Source organism: Symphalangus syndactylus, chromosome 12, assembly GCF_028878055.3.
Source record: "Symphalangus syndactylus isolate Jambi chromosome 12, NHGRI_mSymSyn1-v2.1_pri, whole genome shotgun sequence".
Taxonomy (NCBI): Eukaryota; Metazoa; Chordata; class Mammalia; order Primates; family Hylobatidae; genus Symphalangus; species Symphalangus syndactylus.
The window spans coordinates 103179437-103204374 of record NC_072441.2 but is presented as its reverse complement, the minus strand read 5'-3'; the positions used below and the strand labels follow the sequence as shown (position 1 = coordinate 103204374).

At 45.3% G+C, this 24938-nt stretch overlaps 1 protein-coding gene across 1 annotated transcript in view; it reads right to left on the bottom strand.

Annotated features, from left to right (window-relative positions):
* Nucleotides 1-24938, bottom strand: part of TNN (tenascin N) — a 72835-nt gene that overhangs the window by 36542 nt on the left and 11355 nt on the right. Inside the window, exons 3-9 of the mRNA XM_063627299.1 lie at nucleotides 24318-24692; nucleotides 23595-23858; nucleotides 20085-20270; nucleotides 18561-18650; nucleotides 9832-10095; nucleotides 6396-6662; nucleotides 5484-5747 (exon numbers count right to left, since the gene is read on the bottom strand). Coding sequence (XP_063483369.1) covers nucleotides 5484-5747; nucleotides 6396-6662; nucleotides 9832-10095; nucleotides 18561-18650; nucleotides 20085-20270; nucleotides 23595-23858; nucleotides 24318-24692 — 1710 coding nt within the window. The remainder of the gene's footprint in view (nucleotides 1-5483; nucleotides 5748-6395; nucleotides 6663-9831; nucleotides 10096-18560; nucleotides 18651-20084; nucleotides 20271-23594; nucleotides 23859-24317; nucleotides 24693-24938) is intronic.

Sequence of the window (24938 nt, the reverse complement as noted above, 5' to 3'; positions counted from 1 at the left end):
AAGGACGACCATTCTTACCACTCTTATTCAACATAGTACTAGAAGTCCTAGCCAGAGCAATTAGGCAACAGAAAGGAATAAAGTGCATCCAAATTGAAAAAGAGGAAGCCAAATTGTCCCTGTTTGCAGATAACATGATCTCATATACAGAAAACCCTAAAAAGCTCCAGCAAAACACCCTTAGAACAGATAAATTCAATAAAGTTTCATGATACAAAATTAGCATTTAAAAATCAGTAGTGTTTCTACATACCAGCAATGAACTAGCAAAAAAAAAAAAAAAAAAATCAAGGAAGCAATCCCTTTTACAATAGCTACTTTTAAAAACACATCCATAAATAAATTTAACCAAAGAGGTGAAAGATCACTACAAGGAAAAACTATAAAACACTGATGAAAGAAATTGAAGATGGCACAAAAAAATAGAAATATATCCTATGTTTATGAATGGGAAGAATATTGGAAAAAAATTGTACTACCAAAAGCAATCTATAGATTCAATGCAATCTGTATCAAAATATCAATGACATTCTTTAGAAAAACAATTCTTCTTTTTTTTTTGAGACAGAGTCTCGCTCTGTTTCCCAGGCTGGGGTGCAGTGGCATGATCTCAGCTCACTGCAACCTCTGTCTCCTGGGTTCAAGTGATTCTCCTGCCTCAGCCTACCCAGTAGCTGGGATTATAGGCATGCACCATCATGCCCAGCTAATTTTTTTTGCTTTTGTTTTGAGACGGAGTTTCACTCTTGTTGCCCAGGCTGGAGTGCAATGGCGTGATCTTGGCTCACTGCAACCTCCGCCTCCCAGGTTCAAGCGATTCTCCTGCCTCAGCCTCCCAAGTAGCTGGGATTACAGGCACCTGCCACCACATTCAGCTAATTTTTGTATTTATAGTAGAGACGGGGTTTCACCATGTCGGTCAGGCTGGTCTCGTACTTCTGACCTCAGGTGATCCACCCACCTTGGCCTCCCAAAGTACTGGGACTACAGGCGTGAGCTACCGCACCCAGCCCTTTTTTTTTTCTTGTATTTTTAGTAGAAACGGGGTTTCACCATGTTGGCCAGGCTAGTCTTGAACTCCTGACCTCAAATGATCCGCCCACCTTGACCTCCCAAAGTGCTGGGATTACAGGCATGAGCCACTGCACCCAGCCTAGAAAAAACAATTCTAAAATTAATATGGAACCACAGAAGACCCCAAATAGCCAAAGAAATCCTGAGCAAAAATAACAAAGCTGGAGGCATCACACGAGCTGACTCTAATATGTACTACAAAGCTATAGTAACCAAAACAGCATGGTACTGGCATAAAAACAGATACATAGACACAATGGAACAGAATAGAGAACCCAGAAATAAATCCACATATTTACAGCCAACTGATTTTTGACAAGTAACCAAGAACATTCAGTGGGGAAAGAACAGGCTCTTCAATAAATAGTTCTAGGAAAATTGAATATCCATATGCAGAAGAATAAAACTAGACCTCTATTTCTGACCTTATTCAAAAATTAAATTAAAGTGGATTAAAGAATTAAATGTAAGACCTGAAACTATGAAACTACAGAAGAAAACATTGGGGAAACACTTTAGAATATTTGTCTAGGCAGATATTTTGGGTAAGACTGCAAAAGCACAGGCAACAAAAGCAAAAATAGACAAATGGAAATACATCAAGCTAAAAAGCTTTTGCACAGCAAAGGAAATAATCGACAGAATGCAGAGACAACCTACATAATGGGAGAAACTATCTGCAAGCTGTCTTTATGATAAGGTATTAATAAACAGAATACATAAGGAGTTCAAACAACTCAATAGCAAAATAATAACAATCATCATCATCATCTTATTTTAAAATGGACAAATGATCTAAATAGACATTTCTCAAAAGAAGACATACAAATGACCAACAAACATTTATGAAAAAATGTTCAACATCATCAGGGAAAATGCAAATCAAAACCACATTGAGATATCATCTCATCCCTGTTAAAACTGCTATTGTCAAAAAGACAAACAATAACAGGTACTGGTGAGGATGTGGAGAAAGGGGAATACTAGTTCACTGCTGGTGGGAATGGCAATTAGTACAGCCACTATGAGTAAAAGCATGGAGTTTCCACAAAAAAACTAAAAATAGATGTACCATATGATCCAGCAACCTCACTGCTGAGTAAACATCCAAAAAAAAGGAAATCAATATATCAAAGAGATATCTGCATGGCCATGTTTACTGCAGCACTATTCATAATAACCAAAATACTGAATTAACCTAACTGTCCACTAGTGGATGAATAGAGAGAGAAATTTTGATATATATATATGTATGTATGTATATATATATATATATAATATATATATACACATATACACACACAATGGAATACTATTCAGCCATAAAAAGGAATAAAATCCTTTCCTTTGCAGCAACACAGATCAAACTGGAGGTTATTATGTTAAGCGAAATAAGCCAGGTACAGAAACACAAATATTGCATGTTCTTACTCATATGTGGGAGCTAAAAAAATTGATCTCATGGAAGTTGGGAATAAAATGATGGTTACCAGAGGCTAGGAAGTGTAGGGGTAAAGGGAATGAACACAGGTTGGCTTAAGGGTTTAAAAATACAGTTAGATAGAAGAAATACGTTCTAGTGTTTGATCGCACAGTAGGATGACTACAGTTAACAATGATTTATTGTACATTTCAAAATAGCTAGAAGAGAAGATTTGACATGTTTCTAACTCAAAGAAATGCCAAATGTTGAGCTGATGGATATCCTGATTACCCTGATTTGATCATCACACATTGCATGCATGTATTAAAATATCACATGTACCTATAAATATGTATATTATTAGGTATCAATTTTTTTAAAAAAGAAACAAATGTCTATTATGAGTTCTTAGCACTGAGTAGATGCCCAATGACCATAAGCTATCATTATTAACACTAGTTTGTTGATACGTTATAAATACAATAAATTATGCTCCTCCATACCACATACATAGAAGATACTTAAAAATACATTCACCAAAAAAAAAACTAGCACTTCTTTGTTCTAAATAATTCATTGCAAAAGCCGTTTTCCCAAAGTCACTTGCTCATACGTCCTATTACACATGTTGCTTTAGGCTGTAACCCCAAGAAAATGGATATCTACATTCCAACCTGAAGGACCACAGTCAAGGCAAGATCAACAACAGTTTTGTGACCCTTGGCTGACCAACCATTTTCACCCTATAAAAGACGTTAGAGAAGCCAATGAGGTGGGACTTGAAGAAGGGATTTATTTGGAAAAAGATACACTGTGAGTCCCATGCGTGAGGCCCAAGCCTTGAATACACAGTTTTCAATGGAATCCCTTACAGACTTTGTTTTGCATACCCTAGAGCAGCAGTTCTCAACCAGGGGCAGTCAGCAATGTCTGGAGACACTTTTGGTTGTCACAACTCAGTGTGGGATGGGGGAGACATCAGGGATGCTGCTAAACATCTTACAATGCACAAGATAGACCCCTGCAACAAAGAATTATCCACTCCAAAATAGCAATAGTGCCGAGGGTGAGAAAGCCCAAAGCTTGGGGAACCATACGTGCTGGTGTCTGACATATGCTAAAATATCTAAGAGGTAAGAAAATAGCTGATTGCTCCGACACAGAGCAAAGACAGGCTGTAGCATTGCAAAAGAGCTGCGCATCTGGTTGAATGGATAAAGGATGCATGCAGGTTCTCCATGGACCAGACTTGGGCCCAGACAGCAAGGTAGGCCTGGGGTTGTGTTAGAAGCTGTCCAAGAGGACCACCTAGAGGGGTAAGGCGACCCCACCAGAGAGGCGCTGGGGGAACCCCTGATGTATTGGCAGAGGAAGGGGAGTAAGAGACCAGTGGAAGACAGGCATTTGCCTACAGTGAGAGACCCAAGTGGAAGAGGAGCACAGAAGTGCTTCATGACCGAGTCAGCTTTAGCACTCATCAGGCTCCAGGGCAGGCCCAAACATCTGTTACAGTCAAGCACGACTTTCCACGACCCCCGGCTCCCTCCTCCCTAACCCCTGGGCTCTATTCTCTCTTGATCCTTCACTTCGCTTCCTCCTGACCCCTCACCTCTCCTCGTCCTGACCCCTCACCTCTTCCCCTCCTGATCCCTCAACTCTTCCCCTCCTGAGCCCTCATCTCTCCCCTCCTGACCCCTCACCTCTCTTCCTCCTGACCCCTCACCTCTCTCCCTCCTGATCCCCCACCTCTCCTCCTCCTAAGCCCTCACCTCTCCTCCTTCTAACCCCTCACTTCTCCCCCTCCTGAACCCTCACCTCTCCTCTTACTGAACCCTCACCTCTTCCCATCCTGAACCCTCATCTCTCCTCTTCTGGGATCCTTACCTCTCCTCCTCCTGACCCCTCACCTCTCCTCCTCCTGAGCCCTCATCCCTCCTCTTCCAGGACCCTTACCTCTCCTCTTCCTGACCCCTCACCTCTCCTCTTCCCAACCCCTCACTTGTCCTCCTCCTGATGCCTCATCTCTCCTCTTCCTGACCCCTCACCTCTCCTCTTCCCAACCCCTCACTTGTCCTCCTCTTGATGCCTCATCTCTCCTCTTCCTGACCCCTCACCTTTCCTCCTTCCTGACCCCTCACTTCTCCTCCTCCTGACCCCTCACCTCTTCTCCTCCTGACCCCTCACCTCTCCTTCCCCTTGACCCTTCACCTCTCCTCCTTCCTGACCCTTCACTTCTCCCCGTCCTCACCCCTCACCTCTCATCAGTTTACCTCTCCCAGAAACGTCAAAGATAAATGGGTGAGAAACTGCATACAGCAAGCTAGAAGAGCAGTGCTTGAGGTAAACAGCAGAAAATACAAGATAAATTGTGCGTGTCCCCTGCCTGGAGCAGGCAGCTGGCCCACAGGTGGCCCAAGCCAAGAGAGAGGAGAAGATTTCATGTAGGGAAGTAGGGACTATTACATGAAAATAGACATAATTACATCTGGGGGACTAAAAATGACTAGATATTTGCTTATTTTTAGCTAATGAAACACTGTTATTATTTCTGCCTAAAACATTCATTCAGATGGCAGGAACAAAAACAAACAAGCTTGCAAAGGGTTTAAACAGGTGAGGAATGTTTTCTTAAGGGATTGATCACAATCCCTAAGTCTGGCTCCCACAGCATGATAGTTACTTCTTAATATTTACTCCTTGTCAAGGTGAAGCAGTTAGTGTGTTAATGACAAAGGTACTCAGGCAAAGAAAGAACAAAGAACTACGTGCAGTGGCCAGCCATCTTTAAAGACCAGAGTTTGGAGACCACCACTTAGGCATTCTAAGAGAGGCCAGTAAAAGGAAGTGAGGGGTACACAATGTATTATGGGAGGATATCAACCTGCTCTTCCATAAAGTCCCCCCTTATGCCAAGCTCAGAGAAGAAAACCCCACGTAGACAGACCCTGAGCATGGCATTGGCACAGCAATAATGCACACTCTTTACCTGTCTGGGCCTTGGTGTCGGCCTTCTTGCTCTCCTGGTCCCCCTTCTGGGCCCACACGTGCACCGTGTACTCCATGCCCGGTCTCAGGCCTGTCAGGACGGTGCTGCTCTGCTCCTTCCCCACTGGAACCTCCCTGGTCTCTCCATCAGCAGAGGTGTAGCGCACCACGTACTTGTCAATGGCAGCCTGCACTGGGTCCCAGGAGACAGTGGCCATATTCTCTGTCACCCGGTCAGTCACCAGGTTTTTGGGGCTGTCAATGGCTGGAAGGAAAATGTTTGGAAAGGTTTAAGCTCTGAAGCCATGGAAGACATATCCATCCCCCCATCTTCATCATTTTCATCTTCCAGAGCTCTTTTAGAACAAGGCAATGGCATTCTCATCCTGAGTCTCCGCTGGGAGTCTAAGGAGAAAGTAGCCCTTGGTTCTGAATTTCAAAGGAGAAATCATTATAAGTGAGGCATTCTTTCTTGGCTTTCATTTCCCTAAAATGTTGGAGGAACGATGTCTTCTCAGCAGCATATGGCACATCACAACCTCCAATTAAACAGCTGCCATGACATTTAGGGTTCCTAACTTAACATTTTATCAAGGGCTACTTCACTGATGAGCACTCTAAAAATATTATCACAAGCATTGCAATGACCAGATCCTGTACCCATCTTCTGCTAAAAGCATTGTTACTATAAGACTTTACTTCTCCCTTCCAGTGGGCCAAATGGTCTCATGAACAGCTCATCACTGTCAGGGAAGAGCAGCCCACTGCCATCACCACGAGAGCTCAGTCTTTCTTTCATCTTTAAGCCTTCTAATTGCAAAGTCTTTCTGCTCAGGCCACATCCTTTGATACCATACCCATTCAAATCCACAAGCTAAAACTCAATTCCAATTGACCATCTCTCTTTTGTTACCTGTCGGGGCGTTGGTGTCAGTCTTCTTGCTCTCTCGGTCCCCCTTCTGGGCCCAGACATGCACTGTGTACTCCACACCTGGCCTCAGGCCTGTCAGGACAGTGCTGCTCTGCTCCTTCCCCACCAGAACCTCTCTGGTCTCTTGGTCGTCAGCAGAGGTGTAGTGCACCACGTACTTGTCAATGGTGGCCTGCACCGGGTCCCAGGAGATGGTGGCGGTATTCTCAGTCACCTGGTCAGTCACCAGGTTTGCTGGGCTGTCAATTTCTTTAAGAGAGAGATGAAAGAAGAATGTAGCCTTTACCACCCTCTAATTCCATAAAGACAGCACGAACACAATCAAAATGATAATCTCAACAAATGTCAGAGTCTCTAATATGTCAATGATTGAGTTAATGTAAAGGTCTAATTAAGCAAATGGTCTGAAATTCCAGTAATAAGCTAATAACATTTAATAAGAAGTGGAGTTTTCAGACAAAGCCAGCATCTTTATCAACTCTATAAACTTTTCCCGGAAGTTGCTTTGGGATAAAAATAATTGGTCTTCACATTCAAATTTCTCCTTTAGCCTGGATTTATATAACATATTCTTCTAGTTCCTGACTCCTTGCATTAGAAAGCAATTATGCTGAATAAACCTCTGCATCTGCTGTAATATGTTCTTTGAGAAGAAAAATATCCTAGAAGTAGTAGCCATCAGTTCTTTCCATATAAAACACTATATCTGTGGCCAGGGAACCAGGAGACTTTTTAATTGATAGTATCTGAGGTCTGGTCTAATAAAAAGAATCAAACTTGTAGAATCTGTCTGGGTTTCTCTGTGATTAAAGTGGGTTAGAACCTGGGCTCCATCTGTTCCTGGTGGCTAACTTTGGATAAGCCGTGTAATTTAAGTGTCTGTCTCCTCAACTCTATGAAGAAAGAAATACCACTACCTACCTCATAGGTTATGGTGAATAGTAAATGAGATACTGCATAGCAAATGCTTAAATATAAGTTGTTATTATTAATGGCATTTGAGGCAGAAAATACCACTTTCTCCTCAAAATGTACATCCTTAGGGAGTCAAAAATCCAAGCAATTGTGTGTATGGTTAGCACGCCTTTATTATCCTCTTTTAGAAACTACCTCCTCAAAAAAGGCTGTACTTTTTGTGACAGCACCTGCATTTCATATCTGCACAGGACCACTTGCCAAGGGGGACAGGCCAGCATGGTGGAACGCACAGCCACATGCAGTGACTCACCCTAGGGAGCAGAGTTCAGCATGCACCACAGACATCTGACATGAGGACAAATGATTTAGCACCCAGGATTCTGAGCTGGCTTCATCCTTCACTAGTGCACCAAACACACAGACTGGCCCTCCATAAAAACCCCTTGAGATGACCTAACCTGTCATATTCTCTCACACCTTAGCCTCTGCATATGCTGCCTCCACTGCTAATTCCCACCCGTCCTTCCAGGCTTTGTTCAGGTGTCACCTCCTCCCACAGCCTGCATGACCCCTATCCTGTCCTAGTCTGTGGTAGGTCCCCTTTCTTCAGTTTCCCATAGCTCCAGGGACATTTGTTTGCTCTAGAACATAACTCACTGTGCTTTATCTTTTTAACTTGTCTTCTCTACCCAGAGGATCGTGAATGCCATACGGGTGTGAACCACGTCCTTCATGTTTATGCACCCAGAGCTCAGCTCTGGTCTGACCCCTTCCCAGTGGCAATGCCACCCCCCTAGAGGCTCCCTGCTGCTTACACCACCACCACCTAAGAAAAGGGAAGGTTCTTCTCTATTCCAACTTCCTTTGTTTTAAAAATGGGCCGGGCGTGGTGGCTCACACCTGTATTTCCCAGCACTTTGGGAGGCCAAGGCGGGTGGATTGCTTGAGCTCAGGAGTTCGAGACCAGCCTGGGGAACACAGTGAAAACCTGTCTCTATTAAAAATACAAAAATTAGCTGGGCGTGGTGGCAAGTGCCTGAAATTCCATCTACTTGGGAGGCTGAGGCAGGAGAATCGCTTGAACCCGGGAGGTGGAGGTTGCAGTAAGCCAAGATCGCGCCATTGCACTCCATCCTGGGTGAGAGAGTGAGACTCTGTCTCAAACAAAACAAAACAAACAAACAAACAAAAATGCTGACCCAAATGCTCTTTCTTTTCACGACACTCAAAATCCTCGTAAACAGGGAGTCACGTGTAATGTAAACCAGGAGGGGCAATCTACAACCCACAGGCCAAATCTGATCCACTGCCAATCTTTATCAATAAAGTCTTATCGGAACACAGTCACACCAGTCCATTTACACATCATTGTCTGTGGCTGTGTTCACGCTCCAATGGCAGAGTTAAGTAATTGCAATAGAGACTGTTGGACCCCCAAAGCCAAAAATATTTACTATCTGGCCCTTTACAGAAATTTGCTGACTTTGACTTTAAACAGATTTAGATATCACCATCCTTACTGTCAATATCTTCTCTGCTCCCCTGAAGAAGAGGTCAACTATTGAGGCCCACATGGATCTAGGAGGCTGTGCACCACGAAATCTTTCAAGAGCCAAATACTGACTAACATTCTAAAAAGTCATTGCTCTCACTTATGCCATAAGAAACAGGAACGGAAGTAAAGTAACTTGCTCAAAGCCACTCAGCTAGTCAATAGCAGAGCTGGGGTTAAAACCTGGACAGTCAATCTTCCGAAACCATATTCCTAACCACCTCTCTGCTTCTCTGAGAATCTCTATACTCAGTGACTGTCCAGAACAGAATGCAAACAATAAGTGAAGTCTTTCCCTCTGATTTCCTGCCAGCTGTTTTGGAACCTCATGCGGGCACCAGGATCAGGCTGCTCTAAATTCAGAGAAGCACCAGGAGAGGATTTAAGCAGAAAAAATGGCTGGGCTATGTCCCAGTATAGTCCCAGGACCCCTGCAGGCACAAACTGAGCAGAATGACTGGGTGAAGTATGAGAACCCTCATGGCTTCTGAAAGCTTAAAGGAAGAATTGCTCCATTTAATAAATGCTGACTCAGGATGCAAACTGTTTCCACGGTCTAAAAGAGAGCTCCAGATTATATGCAAAGTGCCTGTACAGCCACTGCAAAATGAGATAAGCATTCAAATTCACTGTTAGCCCGATGTTTTGAGTTTTCACATCTAAAAAATGAAAATTAGAAAGTGTTACCCTATTCTGAGGGGATTGCATACGGAATTCCAACTCAAATAAGTATGACCTTCTGCATCAAGTGAAAAAGCTGATCTCTTTTGTTTGATGTTAAAAAGGAAAAAAATATATAATTATGAAAATCAAAATTGGTTTTGCAACCCTCCTCCCCACTCCTGCAAACAAAAGAGCTGATGCCAGGTGAGCAATGACCTCCTGATTCAAAAATCAACCTTCTCCCTGCCATGAGGAAACCTATTTATGCTCCCGTCCTTCTGTTACCTGTGAGGGCATTGGTGTCAGCTTTCTTGCTCCCCTGGTTGCCCCTTTCAGCCCACACATAGACCTTGTATGCCTCTCCTGGCTTCAGGCCCGTCAGGACAGTGCTGCTCTCGTCCTTGTGCACCGCCATTTCCTTGGTGTCCCCATCAGCAGAGGTGTAGCGCACCACATACTTGTCTATGACGGCCTGCACTGGGTCCCAGGAGACAGTTGCTGTGTCTTCAGTCACTCGATCAGTGACAACATTGGTTGGACTGTCAATTTCTTCATAAAAACACATGAGAAAGAAAAATCAGAGAAACCAGTTGGTTGGTCAAGATCATAGATTGTTAAAGATATAGTTCACCTGGGTGACCTAGTTCAATAGTTTATGCAATGCAAGGGGGTCTCTCCATCATCAGTGACAGGTGGACAACTGGCTTCTGCTTGAACCCTAAACTAAGAAAGCACTCTCCAATAGACAACACAATCCATTCCATTTTCCATTTTCATACTACTGAACATATTAGAGAAAACTCCTTCAAATGTAACTCCTTCCAATTGTCTGCCCTAGGTAGACAGAGAGAATACATCTAATTCCCCTTCCAGAAGACCAACCAGCAAGTATTCAAGAAGAGTCATCATTCCCCTCCCTAGTTCTCCTCAAATCAAAACAACATCACCTCCCCTATTCATTCCTTCCAAATTACAGTTCCAGACCTGGCACTTTTATCTACACATGCTCCTCTCTCTCTTTTCAAATACAAATCTCCAAAACTCACTTCATTCACTCAACAGCACTTCACTGAACATCCATTATGTGCCAGGGAATGTAATGACATTTAAGAGTTAACAATGAAGAAAACAGTCAGATATCCCCACCAATGTGGAGTTTATATTCAAAAAGAACTAACCCAGAACAATATGCCAGCTGTGTCCTAGAGACTGTGCTTCCCAAGAACATACCCTGAGCCCATGACCTTAGAAAATCTCTCATTTTTTCTTTTACACATGTCCCTGCTAACCCAAGGTCCTGCTTCATGTATTCAAGCAACAGCAAGGAGGCCAGTGCATCTAGACAGAGTTAAGTCAAGCAGCTGGAGGGGAGGCCAGGGAAGTGAGAGGGACAGTGGACTATGGATGGCCTTGAAGGCCATTGTAATGACATTGTCTTTTACACTAAGTAACATGAGAAGTCTCTGGGGGCTTTGAAAAGAAGAATGACCTGATCTGACTTGGGCTATCAAAGGATCCCTCTGGCTTCTGAGGATAATACTGGCTCTAGCGAACCGAGAGTGAAGGTCACCCAGGAGGCTGCTTCAGTGGTGTATATGCAAGATGGAGGGGGTGCAGGCCACTGCAGCAGTAATAACGGTCATGGGGAAGGCTGGCTTTGGAGCTTTCAAAGGTAAAGCTGTCATAATCTGCTGATGGATTCAATATGGGATACAATGAATGATTTGTTGGCTTGGGGCCCGAGTAATTTGCAAAATGGAGTGGCCATTTATAGAGACAGGGATATCTGAGGGAGGGAAGTGTTTGCAGTAGGGAGTGGGGAGAGGAAGAGGACCAAGAGTTTGCTTTTGGATACATTAAGTGGTAGAGCCAAGATTTGAACTCATTCTTATCTAAGACTATACATTTCCACTTTATACCTCTATGTCCTAAGCAGCACTATCAATAGCATTTTCCTTTGAAACTAATAATAAATTATAAATAAAGTAAAGTGTGAACTGAAAGGTTACTGTGACCTGAAATCCAGCAGCAGTAATAGACGGTAACTAGAGAGAGAAACTGGTCTTGAACTATTGCCTTGTGAGACAATAATCTCACTGTGACTGGCACTGCGAGCTCGGAGCCAATGGTCTCACAATAGTCTGCCACTTGTGGGCCTCCAGGAATGACAGAGTGGACAATTAGGATGCAGGCACCCACTGTCTGACCCCATGGCCAGGGCCTCTGGAGGCTCCAGCAGGCTCTAAGAGGACAGTCAAGGAAAAGAGTGCAACGATAGAGAGAACTCTCTCCCCATCCTGTTACAACTTTCTGTGCAAGACATGATCCTGCATGTCATAGGGAAGAGATGACAAGAGCCATCCAAAACCAATATCTCTATCTGGAGAAATTAGTGGCAAAGCGGAAATGGAAAACTAAGGATGCAGGAAGAAGCGAGCAAGAACACCCTAGCAGTCCTGCTCTTGAAGTTCATGGCCCTCACCTTCTCAAAAGCATCCACATCTGTACAACCCCAGGTCCCAGCAGTGCCTCCCACCTCATCTCCCTGCCCCAGATCGGTGCTTGCTACCACTGCTTCCGGGACCCACAGCAGAGGCCTGTGGCTTTGTGGGGTTGGTGCTGCCTGTGTGTATTGAAAAATACATCATAGCCAGGCACAACAGCTCATACCTGTAATTCCAGCACTTTGGGAGGTCGAGCTGGGTGGATCACTTGAGGCCAGGAGTTCGAGACTAGCCTGGCCAACATGGCAAAACCCCATCTCTACTAAAAATACAAAAAATTAGCCGGGCGGGGTGGTGCATGCCTATAATCCCAGCTACTCAGGAGGCTGAGGCACGAGAATGACTTGAACCTGGAAGGCAGAGGTTGCAGTGAGCTGAGATCACGCACTGCACTCCAGCCTAGGTGACATAGCAAGACTCAGTCTCAAAATAAATAAATAAATAAATAAATAAATGTAAATAAATAAAGGAAAGATCCATCACGTCCACATGGGTGGAAAGAGGAAGCAGCAACCAGCCCTGTGGCTCCTTTCTCCCCCAGCAGTCCCAGAGCACTCAAGGGATGGAGAACCAGGAAACAGCATCTTGGGTATGAAGAGTAGGAAGGTAAAACTGAATCATTTTATGCCCAGGGTTATAGGAGACCTGGAGGTTTAAAGAGGTTTAAGAGAGGAGATGTGACTTCTCCAACCTCACAGTGCTAGTCACAGCTCTTGGCCCCCTGCCTTCCCTTTTCTCTCAGTTCCCTAACCACAGCAACTCAACTCAGAAGGGGCTCTTCACAGAGCTTGCTCTCCTTGACCATTCCCCCGATGGGGATCAGGTGCTGAGTCACAGGAATGGGAGGAAGGCCTCAGAGATGGGACCCCCGTGATAGGCCACATTGCTGGAAGAGGCCAGCTTTGCAAGACTGAAACCTCTTTCTACCAAAAAGGGATCTGGAGATTATGAAATAGTTTTTCCATGCAAGGAAGGCTTTCAGCAGCTGCAGCAGCTGGCTAAATCACAGATGAGCCACAGCTGTAGCCTCTACTACAAGACAGGCTCTCCCCACCGTGGCCCCAACATCCTCCCCAGGCTGGAACTTCCCAACTGCTGGACACTAGCAGCCCCTGTGGGACCTTTCTCAGGGACATTCAAGGTCAATGAGATGTAAGGTAAGGTTTGTAAAACTGGATAGGTGGGACTTGCCTGTGAGTACATATGTTAGTTAGAATAAAGGTGCACTTCACTTCAAAGAGATCTAATTTGCAAGACCTGAGCACAGTATATGGAGGAGGTTTATTAGAAGCTCTGTTCACATCAGGAAAGCTTATCCCACTTTATGACAAGATTTGCCACAGGGTTGAGTAGGGAATGGCTGTCTCCAGTCTAGGCTGTAACATCCAAAAGCCCATGTCCACACTTGAGCACATAGTCACAGGCATTAGGAACAGGTTTCTCCACTCACAATGTCCACCTGTGAATCTCCCAGTTGGTGCAACATAAGATGGAACTGATGGGATGTAAAATCTATGAGAAACAAGCTTGGGGGAGGAAGACACGGGGGCAGGACCTGTGTCATTGATTTGAAGGTGGGTTCATGGAAGAGGTGCCTTGAGACCACAATACCTACACGTTCTGTACTCTTGTTTTCACAGACCTCCTCTAATGTCTTTCCATTGTGGCAACAAAATTATCCAAAAGGCACCGTTTGTAGAAAATGCACTCAGAGAGGTCAACCCTTCTTCCTGTTGTCCTCCAGCTTTGCTTCTAAAAAGGTTATTGACTTTGATTTCAAGTGAACCTAAGTTGTGCCAGCTAGCTGTTCATTAGCTCGCCCTGAGTCTCCTCAACTTTGTAGGCCTCAGTGTTCTCATATGTAAATGGAAATAATAATGCTTGCAATCCTATTGATATTATAAGGACCAGAGATAATATTTACAAAGTCTCACAGTATACAGAAGCCCACTAGAATACAGTGATCGCGCAAATGATAGAGATTGTTGCTGTTGTCCAGATGCTCAATGTGTGTGTTGGTGGCTGTGTATCAGACAGGAGTTCTGAATGGTGACAGGAGCCCAGCCTAGGACATGAAGGAGTTTCCAAAGTTTTAGGGGCTAAGCCATTTCAAATGGAACACTGTGTTTGGAAATCAGTAAAAAGTGAAAAAGATATTAAGAAAAGCAAAACTGCTATTTCACAGCATAGTCTAAGGAGGAAAGTTCTGAGAAAATTGATGACAAGTGAATATTCTAGGATATAACCTCTGCTGTGCATGGGAGCTTGTGAAATTACAACAAAGCAAGCATGCTTTGTTTTATACACGCCAGGGAAAAGCAAGAAGCTATTAACAGAATACCATCATCATAAGAAAAGAGAAAGGACTTTAAACTCATTTAGTCCAACTCTTCATTTTACAAACAGAGGACAAAAGAATGACATCACCTCTCAGTAGCCTCCCTTTCTTTTCATTCAATGGGGAGCATAGCTGTCAGGGTATGATGCAGAAGGCCAGGGACACTCCCCCTGCCAACCCCCCAGAGACACCGGCCTGGCGTATGCTTGCTGCTCCTGAAGCTGACCTGCTTCTGAGGCTGGCCTTTCTGGAAGGTGTTCCAGCGCACTTTGAGTGTGTTGGGTAACAGGGTGAGGAATTTCAGTAAACCATTTCCCTGTCATGGTATGAGTTACCCTGGGTGCCTCGTTACATGAAAAATCCCTGAACGGTGTCACTTCCTCGTTTCCTCCCTGCACATGCTCAGGCTGTTCTTAAGTTCCAGCATCCTTTTCCACCTGGTGGGATGCAAAACGTTTGGAGAAAACAGAGATTCTTCTTTTCCCTTAAATTAATTAACAGTCTAGCCAGGTTTAAGAGTGCTTCCTGACCCTATAAATTACAGTGTCTTTTTCTTTTTTATGCTGGTAAAACACATGACACAAATTTATTTGCAACCCAATAAAATATGCTATCCTGGTTTTAGGATATAATTGACAATAAAAACACTTTTGAGTAGCAACATTCCAGTATATGTGAAAGGCTAACTAGCAATTCAAGGCCATATGTGATTAAATGCTCTCAGACCTCAGAAGCAAATCTGGCTGACATTTAATGCGGTCATAGAAGGCTGCAGTGGAGAAACTGTTTGAGCACAGCCTGGAAGGATACGCCACATTATTGCTGTGATCCCCTGAAGGACAAGGACCATGGCTTATCAGCTCTGGAAATTTTTAAAGGGACCAGGTCTCTTTGGCCCAGATACATCCTGCAATAAATGTTTGTTGAATTAAATTAATTTGTGGCTAGAAATAATAGCAAGGGTTTTCTAGGCTATGTAACAACAGAAACCCACTTGCAGAGATAAGCCTTCTGTTAGGAAACCCCACGAACAGTCTGGCTACAGGAAGGCTTTCCCTGGGGAAGTAATGAGAATAACAATGGCCCAGGCTGGATGGGCCATGGAGGCCAAGATAAAAGCGTTATGCTTCCTCCTCAGTCAGTGAGGAATCATAGAAAAATTTTCAGTTAGGAAGCAAACAGTATGAAAATTAACCACAAATAATGGGCAAGAAGGATGGGAGGTGTGATGTTATGATTATAATAAGAAACACATGTTTGGTTTTGGTTCCCTGATTCCTGGCACACAGCTCCTAAAACCCTTGGAATCTCCAAAGTGAGATGTCTTTTGTATGTTAATGAGATGACTGCTCTAAGGGGTTGGGGGGTGCTCCTGGATAGCCTCAGAAAGGGGGTGGTTGCCAGGGAACCAACCTTGTGATTAGAGGATTGGAACTACCAGCCCCACCTGCCCACCCCCCAACAAGGGGGAGAGAGGCGCTCACAGTTGCTAAAGATTGAGTTAATCACCAGTGGCCAATGATGTAATCAATCATTCCTATATAATGAAGTCTCCATGAAAACGCAAAAGGACTGGGTTCAGAGCGCTTCCTGGTTGCTGAACAAGTGGAGGTTTGGGGAGGGTGGCACACCCACAGAGGCCATGGAAGCACGTACCTTGAACTATGCATCTCTTCCATCTGGTTCTTCACCTGGATCTTTGTAATATTCTTTATTATATTAAATAGGTAAACGTAAGTAAAGTGTTTCCCTGCGTTCTGTTAGCTGCTCTAGCAAATTAATGGAACTCAAGGAGGGGAGTCATAAGAACCCCTAGTTTATAGCTGATTGGTCAGAAGTACAGGTCCTAACCTGGGGACTGTGACAGGCATCTGAAGTGAGGAAATTCTTGTGGCACTGGGCCTTTAACTTGTGGGATCTGAGGCTATTTCCAGGGAGACAATGTCAGATATAAATTGAATTATAGAACACCCAGTTGGTGTCTGATGGAAAACTCCCTGGTGTATGAGGAAAAATCACTTCCAGAGGTGGAAATGTTCTGTGTTGTGTTGACTGTGTAAGAGAAGAAAAAGTGTTTATCTCTTACAGGAGGGTAAAAGTGGGAAGCACTTTAGCTTTGTAGTGTGAAAGGAAAATAAAAACTCGGGACCCCAATTCACTCTGCCAAAAGGAAAAAATAAAGCTGAAAGCTGAGTTATGCAAGAAGCTGCCTTTCCTTTTGTTCCTACGCAGGCTACAGATAAAAGGTTAAATATCTCCACAGGTAGCTACTCCATGTTCACCTTATCCTGTGAAAAGTGCAAATGTACTCAACACATAATTGACTATCCCCCTACGTGCTCCTTTCTCTTCCAACATGGAAATTATCATACCCTCCCTATTTCCTCTTCAGCCCACTTTTCCCATTTAAATATTGAAGTCCTCAAAATCATCTTTGGAGAAAGGTACAGACCACAGATGGTTTCTGTGATTCCATGTTTCTTTCTCCCAGGCATATCCTTAACCTTGGAAAAATATACTTCTAAGTTGATTAAGGCCTATCTCAGGTACTTTTTGGTTTGCAGTAGCTAAGCCCAAAGGCTTAGACTTGGGTATCCTGGGTTCAAATCCCAGCTCTGTCCTTTCCTGGCTGGGCAATCTTGAGCTTAACTTCTCCAGTTTTCTTATATATGGCAGAGAAATAATAATAGTATCTACTTCATTGGATTGCTGTGAGAACTAAATGAGATATTCATAAAAAGTGCTTAGTGATTATAATGCCTGGCACTCAGTAAGCTCTCAATTAATTCACAACTACAGGGAATGCCGCTGAAAGCACAGAAGTACTTACCATTTTCCAACTCATTAAAACAGTTCTCTAGTCCACTATTCAGGCAGACTGTACAGTCTACATTGTCTAGTTTGTAAATTAAGTTATATGTTCTCCATTATAAATGCCCAACTATAACTGTTTCATACTGCAGATAAGCAATCTGTTAGGCAGCTGAAATAGTGAATTCAATTCTCACAACATCTCACCCCTTATTCTCACCACCATAACCAGCTATTTCCAGGACTGGATTGGAAAGAACTAAAAAACTTCTCAAGGAAGACTCAAAACTCAAAGACTCCTTCTTTACCAGCTCCAAGGATTAGTCTCCCCGAGTGGCACTATGTTCTAGATCACAGGTTTCCAGCATGGGGAAGGCAGGAGCACAGAGTTAATGAGGAAGTTCACAATTCAATATGGGCTCAAGCATAGTTTAAAAACTAAAAGTTACCTAGGATATCTCATATGTATGCCTACCATGTTTTCAAATTCTGTTCTGATTAATAAATTACAAACTTATTGTCAAATATGACTGATTTGTAACCTTTTATCATTATATATTTTCTCAATACACAGATGACAACATACCACTACTCCCATGTGAGGGTTTTTAATATCTTTTGACATTTTAGAGGAGTCTACTGAGTGTGGTCATCAGGAAAAAACACAGGTGTGGCAAGAAGAAAATTATAGATCACTTGTCTTTAGGGAATAAGGAGCTATGTGCCTATGTCCTAGATAATAAATGCCTTAAAAACAAAGCAGTGATAGAAGCTATTAAAATAAGCAGAAGGGTGTCAGACATGGTCTTGTCCCTTGACTCCAAGACCCTGGGAGAGATTTTCAATGGCAAGAAAAATTTGAAATAGGAAAAGTTTGCTTCCCTTTCCCTGCCCAGAAATAGACATCAGTACATAAAGGGATAGACTCTCTCTACATGCAAATCCCAGAATTCTCTCCTTTTTTTTTTTTTTTTTTTTTTTGAGATGGAGTTTCACTCTTGTTGCCCAGGCTGGAGTGCAATGGCACGATCTCGGCTCATCACAACCTCCGCCTCCCGGGCTCAAGCAATTCTCCTGCCTCAGTCTCCCGAGTAGCTGGGATTATAGGCATGCGCCACCACGCCCAGCTTATTTTGTATTTTTAGTAGAGACAGGGTTTCTCCATGTTGGTCAGGCTGGTCTCAAACTCCCGACATCAGGTAATCCGCCCACCTTGCCCTCCCAAAGTGCTGGGATTACAGGCGTGAGCCACCCCGCCTGTCTGCAAATCCCAGAATTCTTATCCAGAGAGGAGTCAGCCAAGAAAACTGTGAGAATGCAAACATGATTAAACGCCCATAGTGCCTCCAAGTAGCTCTCACCTGTCCTGCCATTCAGAAGGATCGGCTTGCCCTCCAGCTCTCCTCTCATGGGTACCACCGTGATCTTATACTCGGTCCCTGGGTGCAGACCTGGAAACAAGCAGGCAGCGCAGGATGTGAGTGCAGGCTCCAGACCCCTCTCCCCAGCACTACTCCTCTCTGGGATTTCTCCCGTGAGGGAAGATGAGGGGTTATGCTTCCTCCTCCAAAGACAAATCTGTATTTGCAGGCGAATAAAGCCCTGCAGGTGCAGTAGAACATGAGGTGTCACTGAGGGGGCTTACAGGCTGGGGATGGGAGTAGGGCGTCAGAGCAAATGAGATGACGGCAATTGAAATGCATTTCCAATGTTCTCTGGTTCTTCACTGGGCCACCTAGCACTTATTTCCCAATATTATTTATAGAACCAAATGTGTTTCTGCTCCCAGCAACCCTTTTCCTTCCAAAGCATCTCTCCTCATTGTGACATTTAGCCTAATTTTTTCCTATTTATTTGAGACAGGATCTCACTGTGTCACTCAGGCTAGAGTGCAGTGGTGCAATCACGGCTCACGGTAGCCTCAACCTCCTGGGCTCAAGGAATCCTCCCGCCTCAGCCTCCTAAGTAGCTGGGACCACAGGCGTAAGCCACTATGCCCAGCCCTTTTTTTAAAAAAAGTTATTTCTCTGTAGAAGCAACTAGAATTATTGTCCCTTGGGCACAAATATTCAGACTCTGGTGGTAAAATGCAGACGAACAGAAGCTCGTGTGAGGCACACACCCTCATTCTGCACTCCACAAACACTAAGAACCCCAAAATGTCCTGTCAAGACAGAACTCGAGTGGACAGCAGAACAAGGCTCCAGGAGGGAATTTACCATGAAGCTAATAAGCCCCACACTTTGACAGGCCCATTCCAAGGCCTTGTACCTGATTGGGTATTCATGATTGCGTATTACTTTTCTTAAAAAAGAGCCCTGGAATTGTACAGACTTCAAGCACTGCCAAACTTGATCCATCCCTGCAGCCTTGTTTCCTTAGCAGCCATTTGAGCTCCAGCTCTTGGCAGCATTAGCTCAGAAATCTGAGACAGGGAGCCACCCCTGTTCACTGCACCCTGCCCCCCTCCACATCCCCCAACACAACAAACCAATCTCAATCTCTCTCTCTCTCTTTCTGTTCCCTCCTGTCCCCAACACCCAAATACGCAAGTTCCTCCAAAAGGAATATCTATACACCATCAAATCCATTCTGAGACATGGACAGGGTCTTCAAGAGAGTTTGCTGACTTGGAGAACATCTCACAAATAAAATCTGTTAACAAGGTGCTCTGGGATCGAGCTCTGGAATGCTGGGGCAGAGTCTACAGGCCTCCTGGGTGGGCTTATGTCTGGCAGATTCAAGGATCAGATTCAAGTGTGATTCCTAAGGCCCCTGGGCTCTCTGTGCACACTTGAGCAGTGCAGATGCAAGTGCCCTCTCCACACACTATCCCCACTTCTGCATCCACAGCAAACATCTCACATTCCAGTGATGGCTCTTACCAGTGATGTCATATCGGCTCTTGGGGTCACTGCTCTTGGGCACAGTGACCTCAGCTACCTCCTGCCCTGTCATGGGGCCATATCGCAGCTTGTAGTAGTCCACCTCAATTGAGGGGTTTTCCCACTCCACGTCGAGGGAGTTCTCAGTCTCATCTGTCACCCAGGCAGTGCCAAGCACAGCAAGGTCTAGGGCAGGGGTGAGGGAGGCAAGAGAAAGTGGTGAAGAACAGAGGTTCTGAGATTCTGTGACAGGCTGTTGGTTATCAAGTCAGCTCCCTTTCTTGACATCTCAAGAGCTGGCTTCAGCCCCGGGACACAGTTCTTAACAGGTGTCTTTGAGCTACCAAAGTAGCAACTAAGCTGCTGGTTTTCACATATTCCATGGGCAGACTGTCTTTTGGGAAAGCCTCCACTTCCCCATCCCATCAGAGGCCATGCAGTCTTTCCTTTCCACACTGACTTTGGTCAAGCCCAAACTGTACCTCTCAGGCTGGCCACCCAAACCACTCAGCCCAGAGCTCCAACAGCTGCAGCCCTGAACTAAAGGCCCACTCTTCAGCTGCAGAGCCCGTGCCCTCTAAGACGACCTCAGGATAAGCAGATCAGGCACTTCCATGGAAAGTGGAGAGAATCTATTTCGAACTTTCTCGAGGACAACATTGGTAATCCAACAAGATCCTTCCTCCATCTCCCAAATTGCAGCCCTTGCCTCTCAAATTCTTCTCTAAGGATGAACCCTAGGCAAAACTATAAAGTAGGTGAATTTTAACTTGGTCCATCTGAGTGTCCTTCCTGCTCTTTTTACCAAATTTTAGCACTTCCGTCAGGTACCTGGTATTCTCATGCTGCCCAGTCTGTCTGTCCTGTGAAGGAAGAGAGTTATTGTATACATTTATTCATAGTAAAGTATTAACGGCTAAATGTTTACTCTTCTACTCAGAAAAAAAACCCATGAAGTTACAGTGATTAATACAAAGGAATGGATCATTGCTATGGCTCTAAGGGGAGAGCTTTTCTAGGGATGGGAGGACTAGGGTCTTTGAGGAGCATTTCGAATTCCAACAGCCATATCCCAGGCTGAGGGAGCCTGGCCTTCTAAGTTTGGGACAGGAAAGCCAAGGCCCTCCAATTCTCAGGCTTCCCCTCTTCATCAGTCATGCCCCCACCTTCACTTCCCTGGAGGTGTCTCCACCCAGGCCTGCTGACCACTGATGGACGATGCAGGACAGAGAATTAGTGTTAGGCCAGGTGTGAACTCAGTGATCTCAAGGTCCCTGGGCTCTGAACGTCCCCAATTCAATCAGTTATGGATAAAGAGCCTCACAGAGCCTTTTCTCTGAAGCTTTTCCTCTCACCCACTGGCTTCCATCTGCCAGGTGCTGTTTTTAGACTCCCATTAAAGATGGAATTCCCTGAAGGACAGGTCAAGAGGTGAGTAATAAATGTGACTTGAGGCTTATAGAAGAGTTCCTACATGGTGTAAAAGAATTAGGAGGGAGTCACAAATGAAAAAGCAAGGACTTAATGAGAATGTTCACCATTATGGTGGGGATGAGTACCTCTTGTCTTAGGCTCCCCTGAGGAGCAAATAAGAATGTGTTTAACCTGAATCAGATTAGAAAGAAACAGAAACTTCACAGTTGCAGAATTTTACAAATCCCGAGAGCAAGATGCCATAAGGGGTTGCTAGGACTTTCAGAATAGGCATCTCTGTGCTGCACTGGGAGGCTTTGGACACAGTGCTAGCTGTACCAGAGGCAGCCACAGACAAAATGGGGAAAAAGAGAAAAGCAGACTCTGCCAGCCAGAGTGGGCCTGGCTCTCACAGTGAGGACTTGATGTCTCCTATTGAACATAAACCATTTCACAGGACATCAATGTGTCAGGTCACTCTGTGACCGCGTAGATCAAGACAAAAGCAAGACCCTTCCATGATCAACTCTGAACACAGACAAAAACATGACCATTGTCCAAACCACACAAATAGCTAAACACCCACTCTCCTGACTACTATGAGTGATGGCCACTTCTGTTACAATCACCAACTTTAGCCTCTCAGAGGGGAGAGGCTCTCCTCACTTCTTGACAGCACCCAATCCCTGCTTCCTTACACCTTCCCCCAAATTACCTAACACAGGCCCAAATTCTCTAACCAGTCCTTTCTAACACTGTCTTACTGAGACACCTCTATGGTCCCCCATAGTGTGTAGTCACCCATGCTAGAACAATCAGGACACCCAAGTTGTTCAACTACAGGGGTGCTCCTGGGGGTCTTTAGCTTGAGGGCACTGACAAAGGTAATCACACATGGTGCCCTCATGATGGCCAAGTCTCTCAGAGCCCTTTCCAACACTGACCCATCCCCACCTCCACCCTAGTCCCACCACCAAAAAGGACAGGCAGCTTGATGTCTCTGCAAAGACAACTGCATGCCGAAGTTCCATCCATCTGTATCTTCTTAGATCTTTCCCTAGAAGTTTAGGACAGGATGGAGGCAATGCATTTTTAGCACCTAGAACAGTGCCTGACAAATGGTAAGTGCTCAATAAAAATGTACTGTGTGAAGGAATGATTCAGTCATTCAACCAACTATGTTTCTCCAAATCCTTGAAGATCTAAGCTGCTTTAAGAATGTTCATGAGGAAACAAGAATGTTTAAAGAGTAAGCAGTGATGCTTATCCCTCTAAACATTTTAGTGGCATTTGCTGGTGCACAGGAGATTCTGTTTCTCCAGATCAAGCCTCCACCATCCTCCATCTTGTTCTATACCCAAGGCTGTGATCTCTGTGAATTGAGTCAGCCTGTTTCCCTGACCCTTTGGCCTCCAGGTTCAGCTAGCAGGAATCACCAGCAGATCAGAGGGCAGGAGACAGAATTCTTCGGAGACATGGTGGACTGCCTGCATCCCTCTACCAAAACAACCCCACCAGGCAGCTCTTTTCTACAGCTCTCTCTGGGTCCGAGTACCAACATCTATCCCTTGCCCCTTCAGGTGGGAGTGTATCCTTATTGATGCAGGTCTTAGTGTTTCACCATCCAACCCCGACCCACACCTTTGTGAACAACCTGTTAGTTAAATTTTGAAATTTCATTTACCCCATTTGTGTCCTGTCTTTCCCACCGAGATGAGTCTAACTGATACAGGTGGCTTCAGCAGCCTCTCACCCATATCTACCTGAACTTTCTGAATGGCTTTGGGGGTTCAGTGAGAGACTGGGGATGCAGGTCTACCCTTTGACTGCTTATGAGAAGGTGCAGACCCTACTAATCTCAAGGACAGAGAAAACCCCATGAGCCCCCATCTAGCAGGTCTTCATGGGCTTGGAGGACCCAGTAATCAGGGAGCAAGGAAAGAAGAGAGAGAACTGGGACTCTTCAGAACCTAGGATTGTGGCAGCTGTGTTTTTCAAACCCCAAATCAAGACAACTGTCTACAGGTATTTAATGAAAGAAAACATTTAGAATGGGGCCTCTCCTGGGAACCCTGGGGCATCGGGTGGCTTCCTCACCTGTGGTGGCAAGTAGATGCTGTGGGCTGCTAGAAACTTCTTTCTTGACGTTACGCAGGGTGAGTATGTACTTGGTTCCAGGCAGCAAACCAAGAATCTCGTAGCTGTGCTGCTCCTTGGGCACTTGGATCTGCTTCCCAGAGAGCTCCTTCCCCAGGGGGTAGTAGCTGAGGAGGTAGTGATCCACCTGGCTGGAGGGCTCCCAGCTCACCAGCAGAGAATCCTCCGTGTTCTTGAGCAGCTGCAGGCCCTGTGGGGCGACCACTGCAGACAGAACAGAAACAGGGCAGAGAGGGTGAGAAAGGGAAGCAATCCAGACCCAGTGAGTATTCCCTGACCACTATAAGGGTGGGTGTGCAGGATGCAGACCTGTATAAGGCGCCATTCCCGACCCCTAGAAGTTATTATCCGAATGACAGGTAATTAATACTGGCCCCCTCACCACACATACACACTCACACACTCACACACAGCCATTAGATCACAAGACCAGTGGTCCTCAAGGTTAGGGCCTCTAACCAGCAGCATCAGCATCACCTGGGAACTTGTTAGAAATGCAAATTCTTAGGCCCCATCGCAGAATCAGAAACTCTGGGGTTGGGACTCAGCAATCTGGCGTAGGCTAAAGGAAGAGACCCCCAAAGATGACAACGTGTAATTGACGGTTAAATGGTGCATTGGAAAGAAGAGTCCGGCGGCCCGAGGGCACATCTCCGCTCTCACCCTGGGCACAGTCCAGGCCTGTGAAGCCCTCCTCGCAGTAGCACTCGCCCGTGTCGCAGAAGCCGTGGCCGCTGCAGTCGCCGGGACAGCGCTTCTCGCTGCAGTCCTCCGACATGAAGTCCTCGTGGCACTGGCACATGCCGCGCACGCACTCGCCATGCCCGCTGCAGTTCTCAGGGCAGGCCAGGTAGCCGCAGTCAGCACCCACGTAGGGCTCGTGGCACAGGCAGCGCCCGTCCACGCAACGCCCGTGGCCACTGCACGCCCCAGGGCAGGCCAGCTGCTCGCAGGCGGGGCCCTCCCTGCCCTCCTCGCAGTGGCAGCTGCAGGTCTCCAGGGAGAAGGTCCCGTGGCCGCTGCAGTGGCGGCTCAGATCTGGGATGCAGAGGAAAAACAGTAGGCTGCGTTGAAGGGTTGTGCATGGGGATCTCCTTCCTTTGAGATCAGCCGTGCAAGACCCAGAAAGCATTAGCCCCACTCTTAAGGGACTGGTGATTTCTGGGTCTTGCACTGCTCTTTTTTGGAGGATGGTGGAGCTCCACAAGGGAGAAAAGGTGTTGGCCCTTTCCAGCCTCGGCCAGGCTTTCTAATCTGTGACATCTGCAAACGTCTCCTTTCTCT